The following is a 19,571-nucleotide window of genomic DNA, read 5'->3' as shown; positions in this document are numbered from 1 at the left end:
GGCCACAAAGCCTGTTGGCTCCTTTCTCTCATCTTACTCCCCACTGCAAACTCAGCACCAATAATATACAATTCTATATACAGTAAAAACCCCTAACATCTGGAATTCAAGCAACTGGCAAAAAAAATTGAGAAATTTTTTTTTAAATAAAATAAATAAATGATAGGTAAAAAATACTCAAGTTTAAAATTGTAGCTGTTCTGAAGTAACACAAACCTTTGGTGAAGATGGGAGTGAATATTCAGCCAACGGAGCGCCTTAGTCGGGCTTTTCTCGTACCAGCTGTTTGAATTAAGTTGAACGAAACAGCAATGGCGTTGCCCAGGATGAAGAGCTGGTTGATGCCGCTCACCACTGGGGTGATTCTCTCAAAGCATCTCCTTATCCCTGCTTAGTAGGAGTCATCCCAGTCAGAGGCTTCATCTGTAAACTTGGGGATGGGATGTGGCTAATTATCTATAATGTTATTGTTCATGTTTCAGGTGGCTCTGTGGAGGGGGAGGAACCTGCAGATGCAGCAACAGTTAAATGTTTTCAAAGAATGCAATTGAAAATAAAGTAAAATGCTTTAAGGTTTATTTATTCATGAAAGTGAAGTTTGTTCAGTGCAGGTAGAGTTTAATATGTTTGTCTTTTAAACTGTTTATTCTTAATCCAGGTGCATTAGTTAGCCATTGTAAGAATAAGTCTCAAGCAACCGGAAAATATACTTATCCAGCATCTACCAATCCCAAGAGATGCAGGATACAAGGGGTTTTACTGTATTAACGATTTCTCATGGTTAACATTGCAACTGGGCATTATACCAGAAAGCTTACATTATACCAGAAAGCTTACAAATCCTACCAAAGCAGAGAAATTTAAATTTAAGTTAATTAAATAAACCAGAAAAATCCAATGTTAACCATTATATTTGAAGACTTTGTTAAACAGTGCAGGGGAAACCAGCACTGAGCAGCACTGAGTCTGTAACTGCTGCTCGACACCCTTAAGCCCTTCTCCCTGCCCCATCTTCTGCTGCCCTTGGTTACAGACAACTGTCCCCATCTGAGTTGGCATGCAGTTACCCTCCCAACTTACTCTCTTCCCCCAGGACGACTCACGCAAACTGATACATCTCGCGGACACGATCGAGGAGGGCACCATGCCGAAGGAACTGTATGAGATCATCAGTCGTCTGTGGAAAGACACTGGCATCCAGGCCTGCTTCGATCGAGCTTCGGAATACCAGCTGAATGATTCTGCTGGCTAGTAGGTGTCTCCCTCTGTCTCAGTTGGGCAGCCAGTTGCAATGTGGAAAACAAGAAATAGGAGCAGGAGTTGGCCATTTGGCCCATCAAGCCTACTCTGGCATTTAATGAAATCACAGCTGAATAGAAGTGGACTCAGCTCCACCAACCTGACTTTACCCCATGCCGCTCAATTCCATTTTTTTTTTTAAAAAACAAACCCACCATCTCCCACAATCATCTCGACAGCATCTCTTCACACCCTTTCCCCTACCAAGATTCTATTCCTTCTCACAGTTCCCCACCTCTGACCCTTCTGTTCCCAGAATTCATTTTTCCATTCCACAACAAAGATGTTCTTGTTCAAAAAAAAGTGCCTTCCCACATACAGGTATACTCTGCTTTACGAATATTCAAATTACGAAAATTTGCTTTTATGAAGAAAGCCATGTTCGCTTTTACGAAAGGATTTGAATGGGTTTTCACTTTTATAAAATTAACTTTCAATAGTGGCCAATATGTCTTTGCTTTATTCCTTTTTGGCTTATGAGTGGTTTCCTAGGAACCCTCTATTTTCTTAAAGCATTCCAGTACATCAGTACGGCCTCCGTCCGTAGAATCAACAAGAACAGGATTTCCCTCTTCCTCTCCAACCACTGCAGTCACCTCCACATCCAACACCCTTCACCATTTCCACCACCTACTACATGATCCCACTACCAGACACATCTTCCCTAGAGACCTCTCCCTCCATGACTCCCTCATCCACTCCTCTCACCCCACCCATCGTCATCTTGGTACCTGCACCAGTGACTGCAGGAAAGGTGACATTTGCACCCACACCTCCTCCCTCACCACCAATCAGGGGCCTTCAGCAACACTTCACTTGCGAGGTCATCTACTGCATCTGATGTGCCCAGTGGTCTCCTCTACACCGGAGAAACTGGCCTCAGACTGGGAGTCAGTTTTGTTGAGCAACTAGACTCTCTGCTGCAATAATTCTACACTCCATTTCCATACCGACCTGTCTATCCATGGCCTCATGAACTGCCAAACCGAGGCTACCCGCAAATGGGAGGAACAACACCTGATATTCCGTCTGGGTATTCTCCAACCAGGCAGCAGTAACATCTTCTCCAGTTTCCATTAACCCCCTCTCCCTCTGCCTTCTTTGAGCTCCCCACCCCATTCAAAGAGCTACCCTCCCTTCTATCTCTTCTCATCTTTCTGCTCTTCTACCCTCCCACCTGTATCCACTTCAGAACTAGTGACCTGTGCTCCTCCCTCCATCCCTCTTCTCCCCCCCCCCATCTTTTTATTCAGGTGCTGCCTGCTTTTTGCTTGTACATTGACCAAGGGCTCAGGCCCAGAACGTTGGTCGCCCTTTACTTCCTTCTGGTGCTGCATGACCTGCTGAGTTTCTCCTGACCTTTTGCGTATGGCCGACCATTGAAGTAGAAACAATGGACTCAAAGTATTAGTTATTAATCCCTATGAAAAAACGGGTTTGCCCGCAGCTCCAATCCCAAGGCTGTTCATCACGCCTCGAGTTTTTTTTTGGCCTTTTCAGCATAATCTCGACCAGCAGATGGCGCAGTTAGACAAGGCTCAACTTGCCCTTTATGACTCAATGCCACCATCTCCTGTCAACAAATGGCACCACACCCGCTCCCCAAAAAACAGTCTGCTGCAGGAATGCAGGGGTCGAGCAGTATCAGTGGAAGAACAAGAAGAGTCAACGTTTCAGGCCAAAACCCTTTACAGAAGACTGCAGATGCTGGAATCTGAAGCTAAACACAATCAATGGGTCAAGCAGTTTCAGTTAATCGATAAAGGGTTGCTTTATTGAAATTTAAACAGTCCTGCATTGCTACAGTGTCTTTTAATAATGTACTTTTTAAATCAAATTTCATTGCTGGTGAAGCAGAGCACACCAAGGTCCCACAAACAATAATTCTTGCAATTTTACAACAGGCTTGGTTCAATTTATTTTTTAAATAAATGATACAACACAGCGCCTTGAAACCCATGCCGCCCAATTGACCTACAGCCTCGTTACATTTTTGAAGGGTGAGAAGAGAGCAGAGTACCCAGAGAAACCCTACACAGACAGGGGAGAACATACAAACTCCTTACAGACAGCACCATTTTCGAACTCTGGTGTTCTGACAGCATTGCTAGCAGCGTGGCCTTCGTGTGTTGGTAACCAAATGATCTTGGTGGAAACCTGAAATAAAAACTGGGCATGTTGGAAACATTCAACAGATCAAACAGCATTATGTGGAAAGAGAAACAAAAAGAGATCAAAGACCTTTCATCAAATTTTCAATTTTTTTTGCAGTCTACTCAAAAACCGAGGCCATTTTCATAAGGAGCAAATTGCAAACTCATGTTTAATAGGGTTAAAAGAATCTGCTTCTATGGTGATAGTTGAAGAATGCCAGCCAAAACACCCAGAGGTCTTCAGGTGGTTCCGTAATCTTTAATCTTCAAGGGTTGCACGGTTGGCGCAACACCTTTACAGAGCTGGAGATCAGGTCTGGGGTTAAAATCCCAGGCTGTCCATAAGGAGATTGTACATTCTCTGCTTCCGATGGGTTTTCCCTGGGGTCTCCAGTTTCCTCTCTCAGTTTGAAATGTACTCGGGGTGTACTCGGGCTCCAATTCAGATAACACAAAATCATAAAAGGGATAGATACTGTATGATAGAGGATGGAATGTTGTTTCCTCTGGTAGCAGAGTTCAGAAATTGTGGAAATCAAGATACAACTAAGTGTGCTTAGGACAGGAAAAGAGGAGGAACTGCTTCTTCCAAGGAGTGGTGAATCTGTGGAACTCTGCCCAGGGAAGCAGTGGAGGCTACCTCATTAAATATATTTAAAACACGGATAGACAGATTTATACAAAATAGAAGAATTCAAGGTTTATGGAGAAAAAAGGTGGAGCTGAGTTCACGACCGGATCAGCCATGATCTTATTGAATGGCAGGGCCAAATGGCCTCCACTTTGCTCCTATTTTTCGTGTTACATTCTGAAACTTGCGTACACAATCTTCCAACACAGGAATTGGAGTCAAAAAGGACACCTTAATGATAGAACCAAAAAATATTGACCTGTAGATCTTTATAAAGAAGAGAAATGATGGGATTCCTAGTGTAAATTTCATGTGCCAAAAATATTCAAGGTCAAGCAGCATCTGTGGAGGAAGAAACAGGGTTAATATCACAGTTTGATGGTCTGGGAGAAATTGGAGATGAAACAAGTGTTAAATTGCAAGGAAAGGGAAGGTTTCTGAGGGATTAAAAGAACAGGTAGGTAATGGGGAAGCAGGTGAGATTGAATTGAAAGGAGGAGGGAAGGAAAGCAGATAGAACTAAAGCATAGAAGTTGGTTGAAAATGGTGGATTTGGAAGGCAATATTGTGCCATCGGAAATTAGGTAATTTATTGAGCTATGTTGAGACTGTGTAGGAGGAAATAGTAATCGGAATAGATTGGAGAATAAAACAACTGAGATGGTCCAACCAGACCAGAACTGCTTTTCCCCCTGTTTAGCAAAGCAGGGGGCAGCATGCAGGGAGTTAAAACTGCAAGCAATTCAAATCTTACACCTAGAAAGTGTCTTTGGCACCTACCTGTGGGTCGAGAAAGCCCAGGCACTACATTGGTTATAAAGTTAAACTGGAAGGTCTAAAGATCATGTGATTATAGAGCAATGCACAAAAGTGCTGGAGAAAATTGACAATGCCTCAGACCTGAAATGTTGGTTATATCCCTTTGCTTACTAGAGGCGCTGCGCGACCTGCTGAGTATCTCCAGCACTTCTGGGAATTGCACGACATTGGTTACCCTGGCTTCTCTGCAGAAACATCGACAGGTAGCCGATGGTTTTGACTGACTCCTAATGCATTGTTTTTCATTTGACTGCTCTAGTTACCTCAATGACTTAGATCGAATTGTACAGCCAGGCTACCTCCCCACGGAGCAAGACGTGCTACGCTCTCGTGTGAAAACGACTGGCATCATTGAGACCCAGTTCGGATTCAAAGATCTAAACTTCAGGTAGTGGTATTGGCATCAGGGTACCCAGCTGCAGCACTAACCCACTCTATATCCCATCCGTCCGCACCTCTGGTCCCACGCCTCCTCCATCCTGTCGGCCTGCACCTCTGGTCCCACACCTCCTCCATCCCGTCGACCTGTAGCTGTGATCCTACACCTGCTCCTTCTCTCGTATCTCTGGTTCCACACCTCCCCCACTTCACATCAAGTCGATCCGTAGCTGTGGTCCCACAACTGGCTCCTCGGACAAACATAACCACACACCAGGCCCTGGTATAAATAGTAATGAGTATTACATGGTCACAAAATGTTGAGGAGATGGTTGGGACTCTTTAGAAATTGACATTTTTCCTGCCCTCAATTCTTTCTGGTTCAGAATTAAAATAACTGTGTGACTAGTAAGGGGGCTACTCAGTGAATATAGAGACTGGGGCATCATTCTCACCCCTCTTGTTGCACTTGCTATGCCAAATGCAGAGATTGAAGTCAAGGCCAATGCCTTGGAGTATAGTCATTTTCTAGCCGTCGTGAGCAGTCAGCTCAAAAGAAGCAGTTTGTCTGGAAAGGTGCCACCATGCTGGTATTACCATGGTGGGGTTGGTACCAAGTCTGCAACAGAATGCAACAGAAATGAGCCATTAACACAACCCACTGAGGCCACTTGGCTGAATTGTATGGAAAGCTGTTTCGATTTGGTACAAAGAACACAAAACCACCTTCGTCTTGTAAATTAAGAATTGAGGACTTGTTGACTGTTGTGCCCTCCCTCCTTTCTCCACGCATTACCTCCTGCCTTTGTGACCACGTCTCTCTCCCCCCACCCCTTACCCTTTTATTTGAATGCCTGTCGACATTTTTCCATACCCTGATAAGGGGTTCAAGCCTGAAACGATGGTTAAGTATCTTTGCTTGTATGAAATTCAAGACTACTGCCAAAAGTGTTGAGGTACAATGAGAAAGTTTGTTGAGCAGCAGTTCATCTGGTCAACCAGCACAGGGTATCAGTTAAAAGCACAGCAGAGTTACAGAAGGATATCAGTTATAATAGAGCAGAGGCAACATTTTTAACCAATGTGAGACGACAACAATGTTAACGTGTTTATTGCATTGCCAGGATTGTTGGAGGAGGAGCCTCATACAATAAGAATGTTTAAGACTCTTAGACAGATAAATGAAGTTTTCCGGGTGCTAGATAGGGAAGGATTAGATTGTTGTGGAGTAGGTCAGCACAACATCATGAGTCAAATGGGTTTAACATTCCATGTTCTTTATACATTGTATAATGAACATATTGAGGTCAGGTCACTCATCTGAGTGCTACTGGTACCATGTAACCCAGTACCACAATTAGTTGCATGGTCGGCTACAAACCTGCTCCCCCACCAGGCTTGCCTGGTGCGGACAATGGATAGACACCCTGAAGGATGAAAAACAAGACCTGTCAAAGGGCGGGTGAACCCTCGCATGGGGTCAACGGCCATCTAGCAAATGTGTGCCATGAGGCACAGAAAGGGCATCCCTTGCATCAAAGCTTGGTCTGGAACAGAACTTCCCTCAGGCGTCTTGGACCTCACCATGCCACTGGATCCAGGAGGGGATGTTGAGAGGATTGGTCTGGACCTGTGCAACCCCTTACTCACCTCAATCCATTCACACACATGCTGCTCCTTTCTGAGGAGGGGTATAAACCCCACAAACTGACTGAAAGGAATCATCCTCCTCCTACGGGATGGATAACCAGAAAAATCTACCTATGCACTGAAATTCTTATTTATTTCAGTTGAACAGGTGCTCTATTTAAAAAAGTCTACAATAAATTGAATTAAAAGAGAAACAGAAAAGCCAAATAGGTAATAAATATTCAGTTATATTGTTCAAGAAAATAGATACTTTGCAATAGTGCAGACAAGCTCTTTGTGGTAAAAACACAAAGCTGGAAGAACTCAGGAGGTCAAAAAGCACATTTCATACAAGCAAAGATACATAACCATCGTTTCAGGCTTGAACCCTTTATCAGGGTATGGAAAAATGTCGACAGGCATTCAAATAAAAGGGTAAGGGGTCACAAAGGCAGGGAGAAAGGAGAGAGGGCACAGCAGTCAACAAGGGGAGGAGGGATGGCTCTGGAATAGAGGGAACAGGGTGAAGAAGACAAGGGGAAGAGGAAAGGAGAGCAAGTTCACAGAAACCAGAGAGATCGAGGTTAATGCCATCTGGCTGGAGAGTGCCTAGATGGAAAATCAAGTGTTGTTCCTACAATTTACAGGTACTCTTGGTGGGATAGTACATGAGGCCATGGGCAGACATACGAGTGTGGGAGTGTGACACAGAAATGAAATGGTGGCTCTGGGAGATCCCTGTCACTGAGGCAGACAGAGCAAAGGTAGTTGGCAAAGTGATCTCCCAGTGTGTGCCAGTTTTTCTGATGTAGACAAGGCCACAAAGGGAGCACCGGATGCAGTAGATAACTCCAGCAGATTCACGTGTTTCTTCACTTGAAAGGCCCGTTGAGGGACATGGATTGTGGTGAGGGAGGAGGTATGGGCACAAGTGTGGCACCTCCTGCAGCCACAGGGGATGATGCCGGGGGGACGATTGGTGAAAAGGGACGAGTGATTCATGATGGAAGCAGTCCCTACAGAAAGCAAAGGAGAGAGGAGAGGGGAAGAGGTGACTGGTAGAGTGATCATGTTTTAGGTGGCGGAAATTACAGAGGATAATGTGTTGGAGGCAGAGGCTGGTTGGGTAAGGACAAGGGGAATCCTGCATTTGTTATGTGTGGGTTCAGAGGAGCGTTAAATGGAGGAGATGCGGGTGAGGGCTGAGTTGATGGTGGAAGAGAAGCCACATTTGTAGAAGGCAGACATTATTGAAGATTTGGACTGGAAGACCTCATCTTGGGAACAGATGCAGCAGAGATGGAGAAATTGCAAGAAGGGAATAGAATCCTTGGAGGGGACAGGGTGTGAGGAAGTGTAGTCGAGGTAGTTGTGGGAGTTGGTTGGTTTGTAATATAAGTCAGTGAAAAGCTTGTCTCCGGAGAGGAGGACAGAGAGATCAAGAAAAAGGGAGAGTGTTGTCGAAAATGGACCAGGTGAGTTTGAGATCGGTGTGGAAGTTCGCACCGAAGTGAATGAAGTTGATGAGCTCATCACAGGTGCAGGAGGCAGCCCCGATGCAGTCATCGATATAAGCAGAGGAAGAGTTGAGGGGCCTCTCCTGTGTAGGCTTGCAGGATGGATTGCTCTACAAAGCCCACAAAGAGGAAGGCGTAGCAAGGACCCATGTGGGTATCCATGGCTACTCTGATTTGAAGGAAATGAGACGAGTCAAAGGTGAAGTTATTCAGAATGAAAACAAGTTCTTCCAGGTGGAGGTGGGTGGTCATGAAGGGTAACTGGTCAGGTCTCTTGCCAAAAAAGAAACAAAATGCTTTGAGACCTCTGAATGGGGTAGGGAGTATAAAATGATTGGACCTCTATAGTGGAAATGAGCCAGTCCAGTTCAGGGAACCTGAAGTCATTGAAGAGATGGAGGGTAGATGACATAATCGCAGATGTAGATAGGGAAAAGATAGTGATTGTAAGACAACACTAGTTCAGTGGAGCAAGGGTAAGTGGAAACGATTGGGTTTGTGTATCTTGGGAAAGAGGTAGAATAGGGCAGTGCAGGGATGGGAAACAATGACGTGCGTGGGAGGGAGGTGACCAGAGGTGATGGTGTTGGAACTGGTGGCTTGATGAGCTGTGGTGGGGTCCTGTGGAAGGGATAATGAGAAGGACATGTTTGAGAGCTGTTGTCTGGCCTCAGCAAGGTAGCAGTCAGTGCGCCAGACCACAACAGCCCTGCCCTTGTCAGAGGGTTTGATAGTGAGGTTGGGATTGTTGCAGAGAGAGTGGAGGACAGATCATTCAGAGGAGATGAGATTAGAATGAGAGAGGGGAGTGGAGAAGTTGTGACAGTTGGCATCACAGCAGCCATTGGAAATCTAAAGATCCCAAGTGGGCAGATGGCCAGGATGAGATGTCCAAGAGGAGGAAGAAGGGTTAAAGCAGGAGAAAGGGCCTTGGGTAGGGGGGTTGGAGAGTCGCAGTCATGGAAGTAGGCCCGGAGAAGGAGACAACAGAAGAAGAGTTTGGCATCATGGCATGGTGTGGGGCTGGTGTGTGACATGTTCAAGAGCATGATAGTTCTTGGAAAGAAACGGTTCTTGAACTTGGAGGAGCTGGTCTTCTGCCCAAAAGTAGCAGTGAGAAAAGATTATGACCAGAGGGATGGGGTCCTTTAAGATTTTGGCTGCCTTCTTGAAGCAGCACTTTGCATAGCTGTCTGCAGTGGTGATCCATATAAAAGTCTGGCAATAGAGAGAAAGAAATTCCTTTATTAGGAAGGTGGCTAGAATGTGAAACTTTTAATTAATGGGGGAGCAGAGACGATGAACATAAGTAGAAACTAGATGTGTGTGTGAAGATTGAATCTGAAGATATTGATGGGCTAAGATGCAAGATGAGGTGGTCAAATGAAACAGAAACAGTAACAAAGGCTGGTCCTGCTTCTGCATTGGGAACTCATTCCGTTACAGTTTCATTGATGCCCTCATCATAATGAGCATCTGCACTCCAATATCCAGAGCAGCTGCTACAGGTCACCCAATGATCACTGGCTCATATCTCCCTCATGGAAGTTTATGATCAGCTCTGCTTGATCTCCACTTCCTTCCTCTCCCCTCCGCAGGATGTTTGATGTAGGGGGCCAGCGTTCTGAACGCAAGAAGTGGATTCACTGCTTTGAAGGTGTCACGTGCATTATCTTCATCGCTGCTCTCAGCGCCTACGACATGGTCCTGGTAGAGGATGATGAAGTGGTAAGTGGTTGGGGAAACCCGAGGGCGGATTCACCCCTCCCCTCCAGCCACCGACAGGGTGGAAGTGGAGATAATAGAGCATCCTTCTCAGAAAGTCAAGGCCCAACACAGCCTTGCTCAATTACCACCGCAAGCCCTGACAATCCCATCACCTCTGGCATTCCCAAGGTCAGGAATAATTCACCAAATTTAAGCTAGGATCTCACCATCTGAAACACTCGACACAAGTGGACAATATAATGTCAGCCCAAGTGTATTCTCAATGCCAAATTCAGAATTGGTTGTCATGAACATGTCACAAAATTTGTTGTTTTGAGGCACCACTGCAGGTTCAAAATTGCTATAAGTAACTTTCAAAAGAAAAAATCAAAGTAGTGTCTGTGGTGTTTTGACCATTCAGAGATCTGATGGCAGAGGGGAAGAAGAAGTCCTTGTTTTTTTGGCTATTTGCCTTCAGGCAAACATGCCACCTTGCACAAGCAGGACTTAACCGATGCATCTGTTGCCTTCATGACCTAATTTAAGATGTGGAAGGTTTATCCATCCAGAAATTGCCCAAAACCACACCCCTTTGCACAACTCCCAGCCCCTTCACCAACCCCATTGCATTCTCAGTCAAGCCAAGATGCATCAGAATTTATTGACATGAACAAGTCATGAAATTCAGTGTTTTGTAGCAGCGTCACTGTGCAAACATTCATAACCATCTTACAACATTAGTATATATGAAAAAAATAACAACAGTGCGTGAAAAGTGAGGCAGTGTCTTTGGTTCATTGATTATTCAGGAATCAGATGGCAGCGGAGAAGAAGCTGTCCTTGTGCCGCTGAGTGCTCGTCTTTATGCTCCTGTACCTTTTCCCCCGATGGTAGCAGAGTGAAGAGGGCATGGCTTGGGTGGTGGGGGTCTTTGAGGATAGAGGCTGCTTTAAGACACCGCCTCGTGTAGATGTCCTCAATGGAGTAAAGTCTGGTGCCTGTGATGTCACAGGCTGAGTTTACAACCCTCGAGTTTATTCTTGTCCTGAGAGTTGGCACCTCCATACTAGGCAGTGATGCAACCAGCCAGAATGCTCTCCACCATACACCTGTAGAAGTTTACAAGAGTCTCGACAACAAAAATCGAATCCCCCTCAGACATCTCAAAATATAGCCGTTGGCGAGCCTTCTTTGCGATTGCATCTTGCTGCAAGCGACAATTAACAATAGTCCCCCACAAAATCAGATTCCTGCACCGCTGAAAATAAAGGATATAATTCTTGCCAACTCCACAAGACATTCAGGTTAGCAATGCAATCTGGTCAAATTGCCCAAGGGCTTGCAGGAGGTCCTATTGAAAACAAAAAACCTTCAAAGGCAGCTTCATCCAACATTTTGGCTTTCATTGTTCCACTTTTGCAGAGTTTAACTGCGTGTACAGAGCCGTTGTCATACCCACGCTACTGTTCGGCTCCGAATCATGGGTCCTCTACCGGCATCACCTACGGTTCCTAGAGCGCTTCCATCAGCGCTGTCTCCGTTCCATCCTCAACATTCATTGGAGTGACTTCATCACCAACATCGAAGTACTCGAGCTGGCAGAGCCGGAAGCATTGAATCCACGTTACTGAAGACCCAACTGTGCTGGGTGAGTCACATCTCCAGAAAGGAGGACCATCGCCTTCCCAAGATTGTGTTCTATGGCGAGCTCTCCACTGGCCACCGAGACAGAGGTGCACCAAAGAAGAGGTACAAGGACTGTTTAAAGAAATCTCTTGGTGCCTGCCACATTGACCACCGCCAGTGGGCTGATATCGCCTCCAATCATGCATCTTGGCGCCTCACAGTTCGGCGGGCAGCAACCTCCTTTGAAGAAGACCGCAGAGCCCACCTCACTGACAAAAGACAAAGGAGGAAAAACCCAATACCCAACCCCAACCCACCAATTTTCCCTTGCAACCGCTACAACCGTGCCTGCCTGTCCCACATCGGACTTGTCAGTCACCAACGAGCCTGCAGCAGATGTGGACATACCCCTCCATAAATCTTCGTCCGCGAAGCCAAGCCAAAGAAGAAAGAAAGAAACTTCATTGAACCTTCTTTAAAGATATCCTTAAAATTCTTTGCCAAATTCAGAACAAAAATTACTACGCAGAAGCCTCAAGTTTTTTTGTATTATAGGAGTTCATGTGTGTATTTGGGCAGCGGGGGCACATGAACCGGGAGGGCATGTTACCGTCCTGTATCTCTAAACTAAAATTCAAAATTTATTGTTGGAAAAGCTATTAAATGCAGCAGGTAGCAGCTGGTTGAGAAGAAAGGATATGGATGAAAGCATCAATACATTCAATATAATCCTTAAGGATTGGTTACTGTAACTAAGTGGGTTCGTGACTTTTTTCTTCCCACTTTAAGTATTCCCTATACCATCAGTGCTCTGTGATTAGTAAGGGATTCCTTAAGGTGGGATGTGGGTATGAAAACCACTGTTTTAATCATCCCTCATTGACTCGTTATGTGCCTGGTTTCATAACTCCAAAGGAAATGGGCCAATGACAATTTTTCTCAAGCAAAATATTTCAGTAATAATTGGGTCTACAGCAGTGATTCTCAACCTCCCCTTCCCACTTACATCCCACCTTAACCAATTTCTTACTAATCACAGAGCACCGATGGCATAGGGATTACTTAAAGTGGGATGTAACCCCCCCACCCCCCGCCCCCCAAGTCCTAATACTCAGCACTGTGAACAGAAGATCATTCAGTTTCAAAGGAAAATTGTCCCATTGGAACACCTCTACTCCACGTTCCCTGGTTCCCATTTGTGATTACTCTAACTGATCTGTCACCACCCATGCGAGGTCTTTTTTTGGCCATGGTTCCTGATTTCATGTCGATTAGAGAAGACTGGTTGGGCAGCTGGCAGAAAAGTGGGCTTGTCACACCAGGTTCTGGGTTCAATCCTGATCTCGGCCACTGCCTGGGGGGAGGTGGGGGGGAGTTTGCCACTTCTCTCCAGCTGCTCAGCTTTCCTCTCACATGCCAAAAAACATATGAGCTGGTAGATTAATTTGCTTCTACTTTGTCAGTAAAATGTCAAGGTCTTGAGGGTGTGGAGCAGAGGGTGAAGGGGGAGTTGAAGAAAGTGTGGGAGAATAACAAATGGAATTAGTATTGGATTAGTGCAAATGGTTGATTGGTGAGTCATTGCAGACTGTGATCCCACTTCAACTATATCACTGTAAATTGGCTCTTTCCTCTGGATTCGGACCCCAGAAAGAACCACCATCTAAAGAAAAAAAAGTGTATGCTTAGCCCTCAGCTCTGCTCTCTCTACACCCATGACTGTGGCCAGGCACAATTCAAACGCTGTCTGCAAATTTGCCAATGACGCCACTGTCAGCAGAATCTAAGATGGCAATGAGGAAGCGTCCAGGAGGGAGATAGATCAGCTGGTTGAGTGGTGTCACACCAACAACCTTGCACTCAAAGTTGGCAAAACCAAGGAAATGATTGTGGACCTCAGGATGAAAGCAAGTCTTCATTGAGGGATCGGCAGTTGTATCACTGTCTGTTGTGGAGGTGCTAATACACAGGACAGGAAAAAACTCCAGATGGTTGTTAACTCAGCCTGTGACATCACAGGCACCAGTCTTCACTCCATTGAAGACATCTACAAAAGGCCATGTCTTAAGCACCCTCTACCCTCAAGGACCCCAGCACCCTGTTCACCCTGCTACCATGAGGAAAAAGGTACAGGAGCCTGAAGACGAGCACTCAGCGGCACAAGGACAGCTTCTTCCCCAATCCCATCAGATTCCTGAATAATCAATGAACCACAGACACTTCCTCACTTTATCCTATTTTCTTGCACTATTTATTTCTTTTTGAAATGTAATTTATAGCAATATTTGCATTGTACTGTTATTCTGCCACAAGACAACAAATGATGTGACCTGTTCATGACAATAAGTTCTGATTCTTCTTCTAAAAGTTAGTACCTTTGAGGAAAATCTCATTTGCTCCTCAGGTGAGGTTTGGGAAGCAGAGAATGTCCACAGTCCAAACACAAAGCTTTCAAATGGACCAAGTTCAAAACAAGTACGAGCAATGTGTGATTTCAGACTCCCAACTGTGGCATGGGAACCAGTGATCCAAAATTCAGTTCAAATTTCTTTCTCCATTCCATTGTCTCATTGACAGAACCGTATGCACGAGAGCCTGCATCTCTTCAACAGTATCTGCAATCATCGTTACTTCATCGCAACTTCCATCGTCCTCTTCCTCAACAAGAAGGACGTGTTCCAGGAAAAGATCAAGAAGACCCACCTGAGCATCTGTTTCCCAGACTATGATGGTCAGTATAAACGCTGTTGTCCTCCTTTTGCCATAGTGTTGCCTCTGGGATGGAACAGTTAGTGTATAACTGCTACAACACCAGCAACCCAGTTCCAAATCCATTGCCATCTAAAGCGTTTGTAAATTTTACCCATGACCTACATCAGTCTCCTCTGGTTTCCTCCCACACTCAAAAATCATATGGGGTGTTTAGAACCATAGAGCACTACAGCACTGAAAACAGGCCATTTGGCCCTTCTAGTCTGTCCCAAAAACATCATTCCACTAGTCCCACTGACCTGCGCCCATTCCATAACCCTCCAGACCTCTCCCACCCATGTATCTATCCAATTTATTCTTAAGACCCCAAGTGTGACCCTGCATTTACCATGTCAGATGGTGGCTTGTTACATACTCCCACCACTGAGTGAAAAAGTTCCCCCTAATGTTCCCCTTAACCCTTTCAGCCTAAAGCCACGTCCTCTTGTATTTATCTCTCTTAATCTAAGTGGAAAGCGTGCTCACATTTGCTCAGTCTATACCCCTCAATTTTCTAAACCTCTATCAAATCTCCCCTCATCCCCTCATTCATCAGATAGCAGAAGGGAGAACAGTTTGCACGAGGGGTGTTAGCACCTTTCACCTGTATGGAGTGTTGTAGACATTTGTCATGTTAGGAAGAGAGCCCCCAATTGTCTTTTCCACTGACTTCACTGTCCTCTGCAGGGTCTTGCGGTACTACATTCTATGCTCAATCGAACCTTCCATTTATTCTGAGGAATAAAGTCCCAACCTGTTTAATCTTTCCCTGTAACTCAACTCCTGAAGACCCGGCAACATCCTGGTAAATCTTCTCTGCACTCTTTCAATCTTACTGATATCCTTCCTGTGGACCAGAAATGCACACAATACTCCAAATTTGACCTCACCAATGTCTTGTACAACCTCACACAACATCCAAACTCCCGTGCTCAATACTTTGATTTATGAAGGCCAAGATACCAAAAGCTTTCTTCACAACCCTGTCTACCTGCGACACCACTTTCAGGGAATTATGTACCTGCATTCCCAGATCCCTTTGTTCCTCCGCACTCCTCAGTGTTCTTCCATTTACTGTGTTATGCCCTACCTTGGTGTGTAAGTTAATTGGTGTATTTGCGCAGCATGGTGTAGTGGGAATGGCTGTTACTGTGTTATAGCCCCAAATTAAAGAGAAAACAATACTGCATGTCCAAGCAAAGCAGGGAATATTCTCCGCACTGAATCCAGTTGGGTTCTTCTTGCAGGGAACAACTCAATGGAAGATGCTGGAAACTACATTAAAGTCCAGTTCCTGGAATTAAACATGAGGAGAGATGTGAAGGAGATCTACTCACACATGACCTGTGCCACAGACACAGAGAACGTCAAGTTTGTGTTTGATGCTGTGACAGACATCATCATCAAGGAGAACTTGAAAGATTGTGGTCTGTTCTAGACTTATCCTGGCCTGCTGAGGTATGTATCAGACAAGAGTGATAATCAAGTTTAAAATGCATCCTCCACACTCACTCCTTCTCCCTCTGTCACCCCAGATGATTGAGCTCCTTTACATTTGACACTACAGTTGGGAACTGCCTTAACCCACAATTCAAGTTGTCACCTTTATTTATCATTCATACCATGCTCACACGGTAAAGACGTGATAGCATTTCTCCAGGACCACAGAGCATATTTACATAAATACAAGTTAGAATAGAAGTTAAGCACAATATTAAAACCTGTACAGTAACAGTCCTCTGTACCCTATCCTAAAATGTTCTGGGAATTCAGGAGCCTGATGGATTGGGGAAAAAAAAACTTGCCCAATCTAGATGCAAGGGCCCTGAGTGCTGCAGTACCCCCTATCAGATAGCAGAAGGGAGAACAGTTTGCACGAGGGGTGTTAGCACCTTTCACCTGTATGGAGTGTTGTAGACATCTGTCATGGTAGGAAGAGAGCCCCCAATTGTCTTTTCCATTGACTTCACTGTCCTCTGCAGGGTCTTGCGGTACTACATTCTATGCTCAATCGAACCTTCCATTTAAATTTCACCACCACCCCCCCCCCCTTACTTTCTCTTTCCCTCTTAAGGAGCACCTTAAAACTTTCCACGTTTGATTTTAGGTCAGCTCTCCTAATAGATTACCATATTAAAGGCAAAGTTATCGTGTCCTGTAATTTATTGCTAATTGTATTAAGCAAATAAACCCCACCTGCTCACACTATTAACAAATTGTCTTACAACTTTTTCCTCTTAGGAATTTATGTTACTGCAAGAAAACGACCTATTCCATTGCACAGCAGTTGAATCCAGGGGTTTCTGAACCTGGTTTGCAGAAAACATCACAGTCAATATGGTCATGGACACACCAATAACTTGTGGACACAAGCAGCGACTGCCTATCCAAAGAATAATTCGATATTCATGGAATAATAGTCATTTAGCATGGAAACAGGACCTTGGCCCAAGTTGCCCAATGGTGACCATAATTTCTAATTTTTAATTTGGATATACAGCACAGCAACAGGCCCTTCTGGACCACAAGCCCATGCTACCCAAATACCCCAATTAACCTATAGCCCCCGTACATTTTTCTTTTTTTAAAAAAAGGTGGGAGGAAACTCCTTACAGATAGTGCCAGACTTGAATCCAAGTCGCTGGCTCCGTAACAACATTGCCCCAACCTTGCTACTCATCTACACTAGTCCACCTGCCTGAATTTGGCTCATGTCCCTCTAAACCCATCCAATCAATCTGTCCATTTTTCCCCTCGGATACCACCAAATCAGGTAAACCCTGGAACACTAGCAGAAATTTCAATCACAATTTAACTCCCCAAATTCCAGTGTGGGAGGGGGGGGCTGAAGTCCATGAGCTACCTGTCCATGGGTTGGTGACTGGTCCTGGTTTTCCATCAGCTGCACAATTGTTTGCATGTAACATTTTCCCGTTAACAAATAGATAACAAACCAATCTGCATATTTTATTAGTTATGATAGTGTATAAAGCCCAGCCATGAGCACAAAGTAATCCATGCGGAGTGAGCTGTAGAGGCCACACTTAGAGAAGACTTGACAAACTTGATGCTGCTTTACCTGTCGAGTTTTCCAGCACTTGTGTATTGCAAGCAATATTGCAGTGAATTGTAACAACCATAGAGGGATCACCCACGAGACAGGCCCAGTTCAGTTACTGTAGTGCATCTTAATGGTCTATAGAGGAGATCAGAATATGATTGTCCTTTCAGTGTTTTGCTGTAAAGCAAGGAGGCCTCTAGAGGCTCCACTCACAAAAATATAGGCAAACCCAGCATCACGTGATTAATTTGTCCTAATTTTTTTTTAAACTTGCGCAAGACAAATTCCCATTAAGTGATTAATAGAATGGGAATAATTACAATCCCTGTCCTTTCAGATCATCCATCAAGACAAAAATGCATTTTAAAAAACAACTTTTAGCTGCATACAATGTCAAAATTGATATTATTAAAAATAATTATGAAATAAATGAAAAATCATAATTACATCATAACTATTTCTTAGAAAAATATTTGTCCAAAGTTGACTGCACAGATTTTGATATTTTCCCCCTCATTATGCCGCGGATTTCCATGTCGCTTTCCATGTTAAATTTAAAAAATCCTTGGCGGCTTCAACAAGTTCAAATCCTTTTTGAAAAAAGTTCTGGAAATTTTGCAGGATCATTTTGCTGGCAGCTTCCCCTGCAATTCTTAGGATGCGTCATCCTATTTGATGTCAAACCAACCTAAACTTGCAGCAAGTGTTTCTGTATCCCCTTGAAATTTATTTTCTTAAAGCATTGAAAAGATGTTTAAAAGCTTTGGTTTGAATGTTTTTTGTGCAAAGTGATATTCACTTTTGGTTACAATCCTCAATGCAAAAATGAAGTAGCCATTCCATTTCAATCATTAAATGGACTTCTGTTTCGAGTAATTTGCGCTTAGACTGATGCAACTTTACCTTGTTCTTTAGGTTCATGCTTCTTAAAATTGTGTGTACCATTGACTCAATGTAGCCCAGATAGTGTCCGATTTTAATAACTTCAATTTTTCTTCAAGTAATTGTTTTTCTTTTCCTTTTAAGATCATAGTCAGACTCTTCTCCATACTTTCTTTTATCCATATTTAATAGGGGGTCACACAGAGTCTGGCTGATTTGCACACATTTTATTTAGGGCCCTTCACACGATCTACTTGTAACTCGAGTTTTCTAGAAATTTCCAGAAAGATCTCGCGGGTAACTGAATAATCACACACGCAAAACAGGAAATGGTTGCAGTTTTCCAAATCTTGTTAACTGAATTTTGTGCTAATTGAAGTAACACATCGCAGGGTTTGCCTGCGTACAGTTCGAACCACCCCTTGAATAGTTGGGGACAAAATGGCTCCCAGTCGAGTGCTGAGAAAGATTGTGTAAATTTAATAAAACGCCAGCAGAAATACAACAGCTGTGAAATAATCATTCAAACGGGCAATTAACCAACTTTTGGATGGCATCAATCCATTACATCTTTGAATTGCTGCTTATGAAGAGAGTTTTACAAGCGCACGCTCTTCTAACACCATGGAGCTGTTCAACATGGGAATTGGCCATGCTCACCATTTCCTGTCTGAACTATGCATTTGGCCCATATTCCTTTTGACCAGTGGTTCTTAGCCTTTTTCTTTCCACTCACTTACCTCCTTAAGTAATCCCTATGTCACAAGTGCTTTGTGATTAGTAAGGGATTATTTAAGGTGGGATGTGAGGGGGAAAGGGAAGCTTGAGAACCACTGCTCTAGACCCAATTGTTACTGAAATATTTTGCTTGAGAAAAATTGTCATTGGCCCATTTCCTTTGGAGTTATGAAACCAGGCACATAACGAGTCAATGAGGGATGATTAAAACAGTGGTTTTCATACCCACATCCCACCTTAAGGAATCCCTTACTAATCACAGAGCACTGATGGTATAGGGAATACTTAAGGTGGAATGTGAGTGGAAAAATGTTTGAGAACCTCTGCTCTAAACCTTCCTAGTCCATATATCTGCTCAAATGCTTTTTTTAATATAAATG

At 44.1% G+C, this 19,571-nt stretch overlaps 1 protein-coding gene across 1 annotated transcript in view; it reads left to right on the top strand.

Moving 5' to 3' along the window:
- Positions 1–15,961, top strand: part of LOC138763029 (guanine nucleotide-binding protein G(t) subunit alpha-1) — a 78,980-nt gene extending 63,019 nt beyond the window's left edge. The window contains exons 4-8 of the mRNA XM_069936549.1: positions 1,094–1,251; positions 5,162–5,290; positions 10,025–10,154; positions 14,337–14,490; positions 15,758–15,961. Coding sequence (XP_069792650.1) covers positions 1,094–1,251; positions 5,162–5,290; positions 10,025–10,154; positions 14,337–14,490; positions 15,758–15,948 — 762 coding nt within the window. The 3' untranslated portion in view covers positions 15,949–15,961. The remainder of the gene's footprint in view (positions 1–1,093; positions 1,252–5,161; positions 5,291–10,024; positions 10,155–14,336; positions 14,491–15,757) is intronic.
- Positions 15,962–19,571: the final 3,610 nt, after the last annotated feature.

The sequence above is a fragment of the Narcine bancroftii genome, chromosome 5 (genome assembly GCF_036971445.1).
Source record: "Narcine bancroftii isolate sNarBan1 chromosome 5, sNarBan1.hap1, whole genome shotgun sequence".
Taxonomy (NCBI): Eukaryota; Metazoa; Chordata; class Chondrichthyes; order Torpediniformes; family Narcinidae; genus Narcine; species Narcine bancroftii.
The sequence above is the reverse complement of the archived record's forward strand: the minus strand, read 5'-3'. Positions and strand labels throughout refer to the sequence as shown.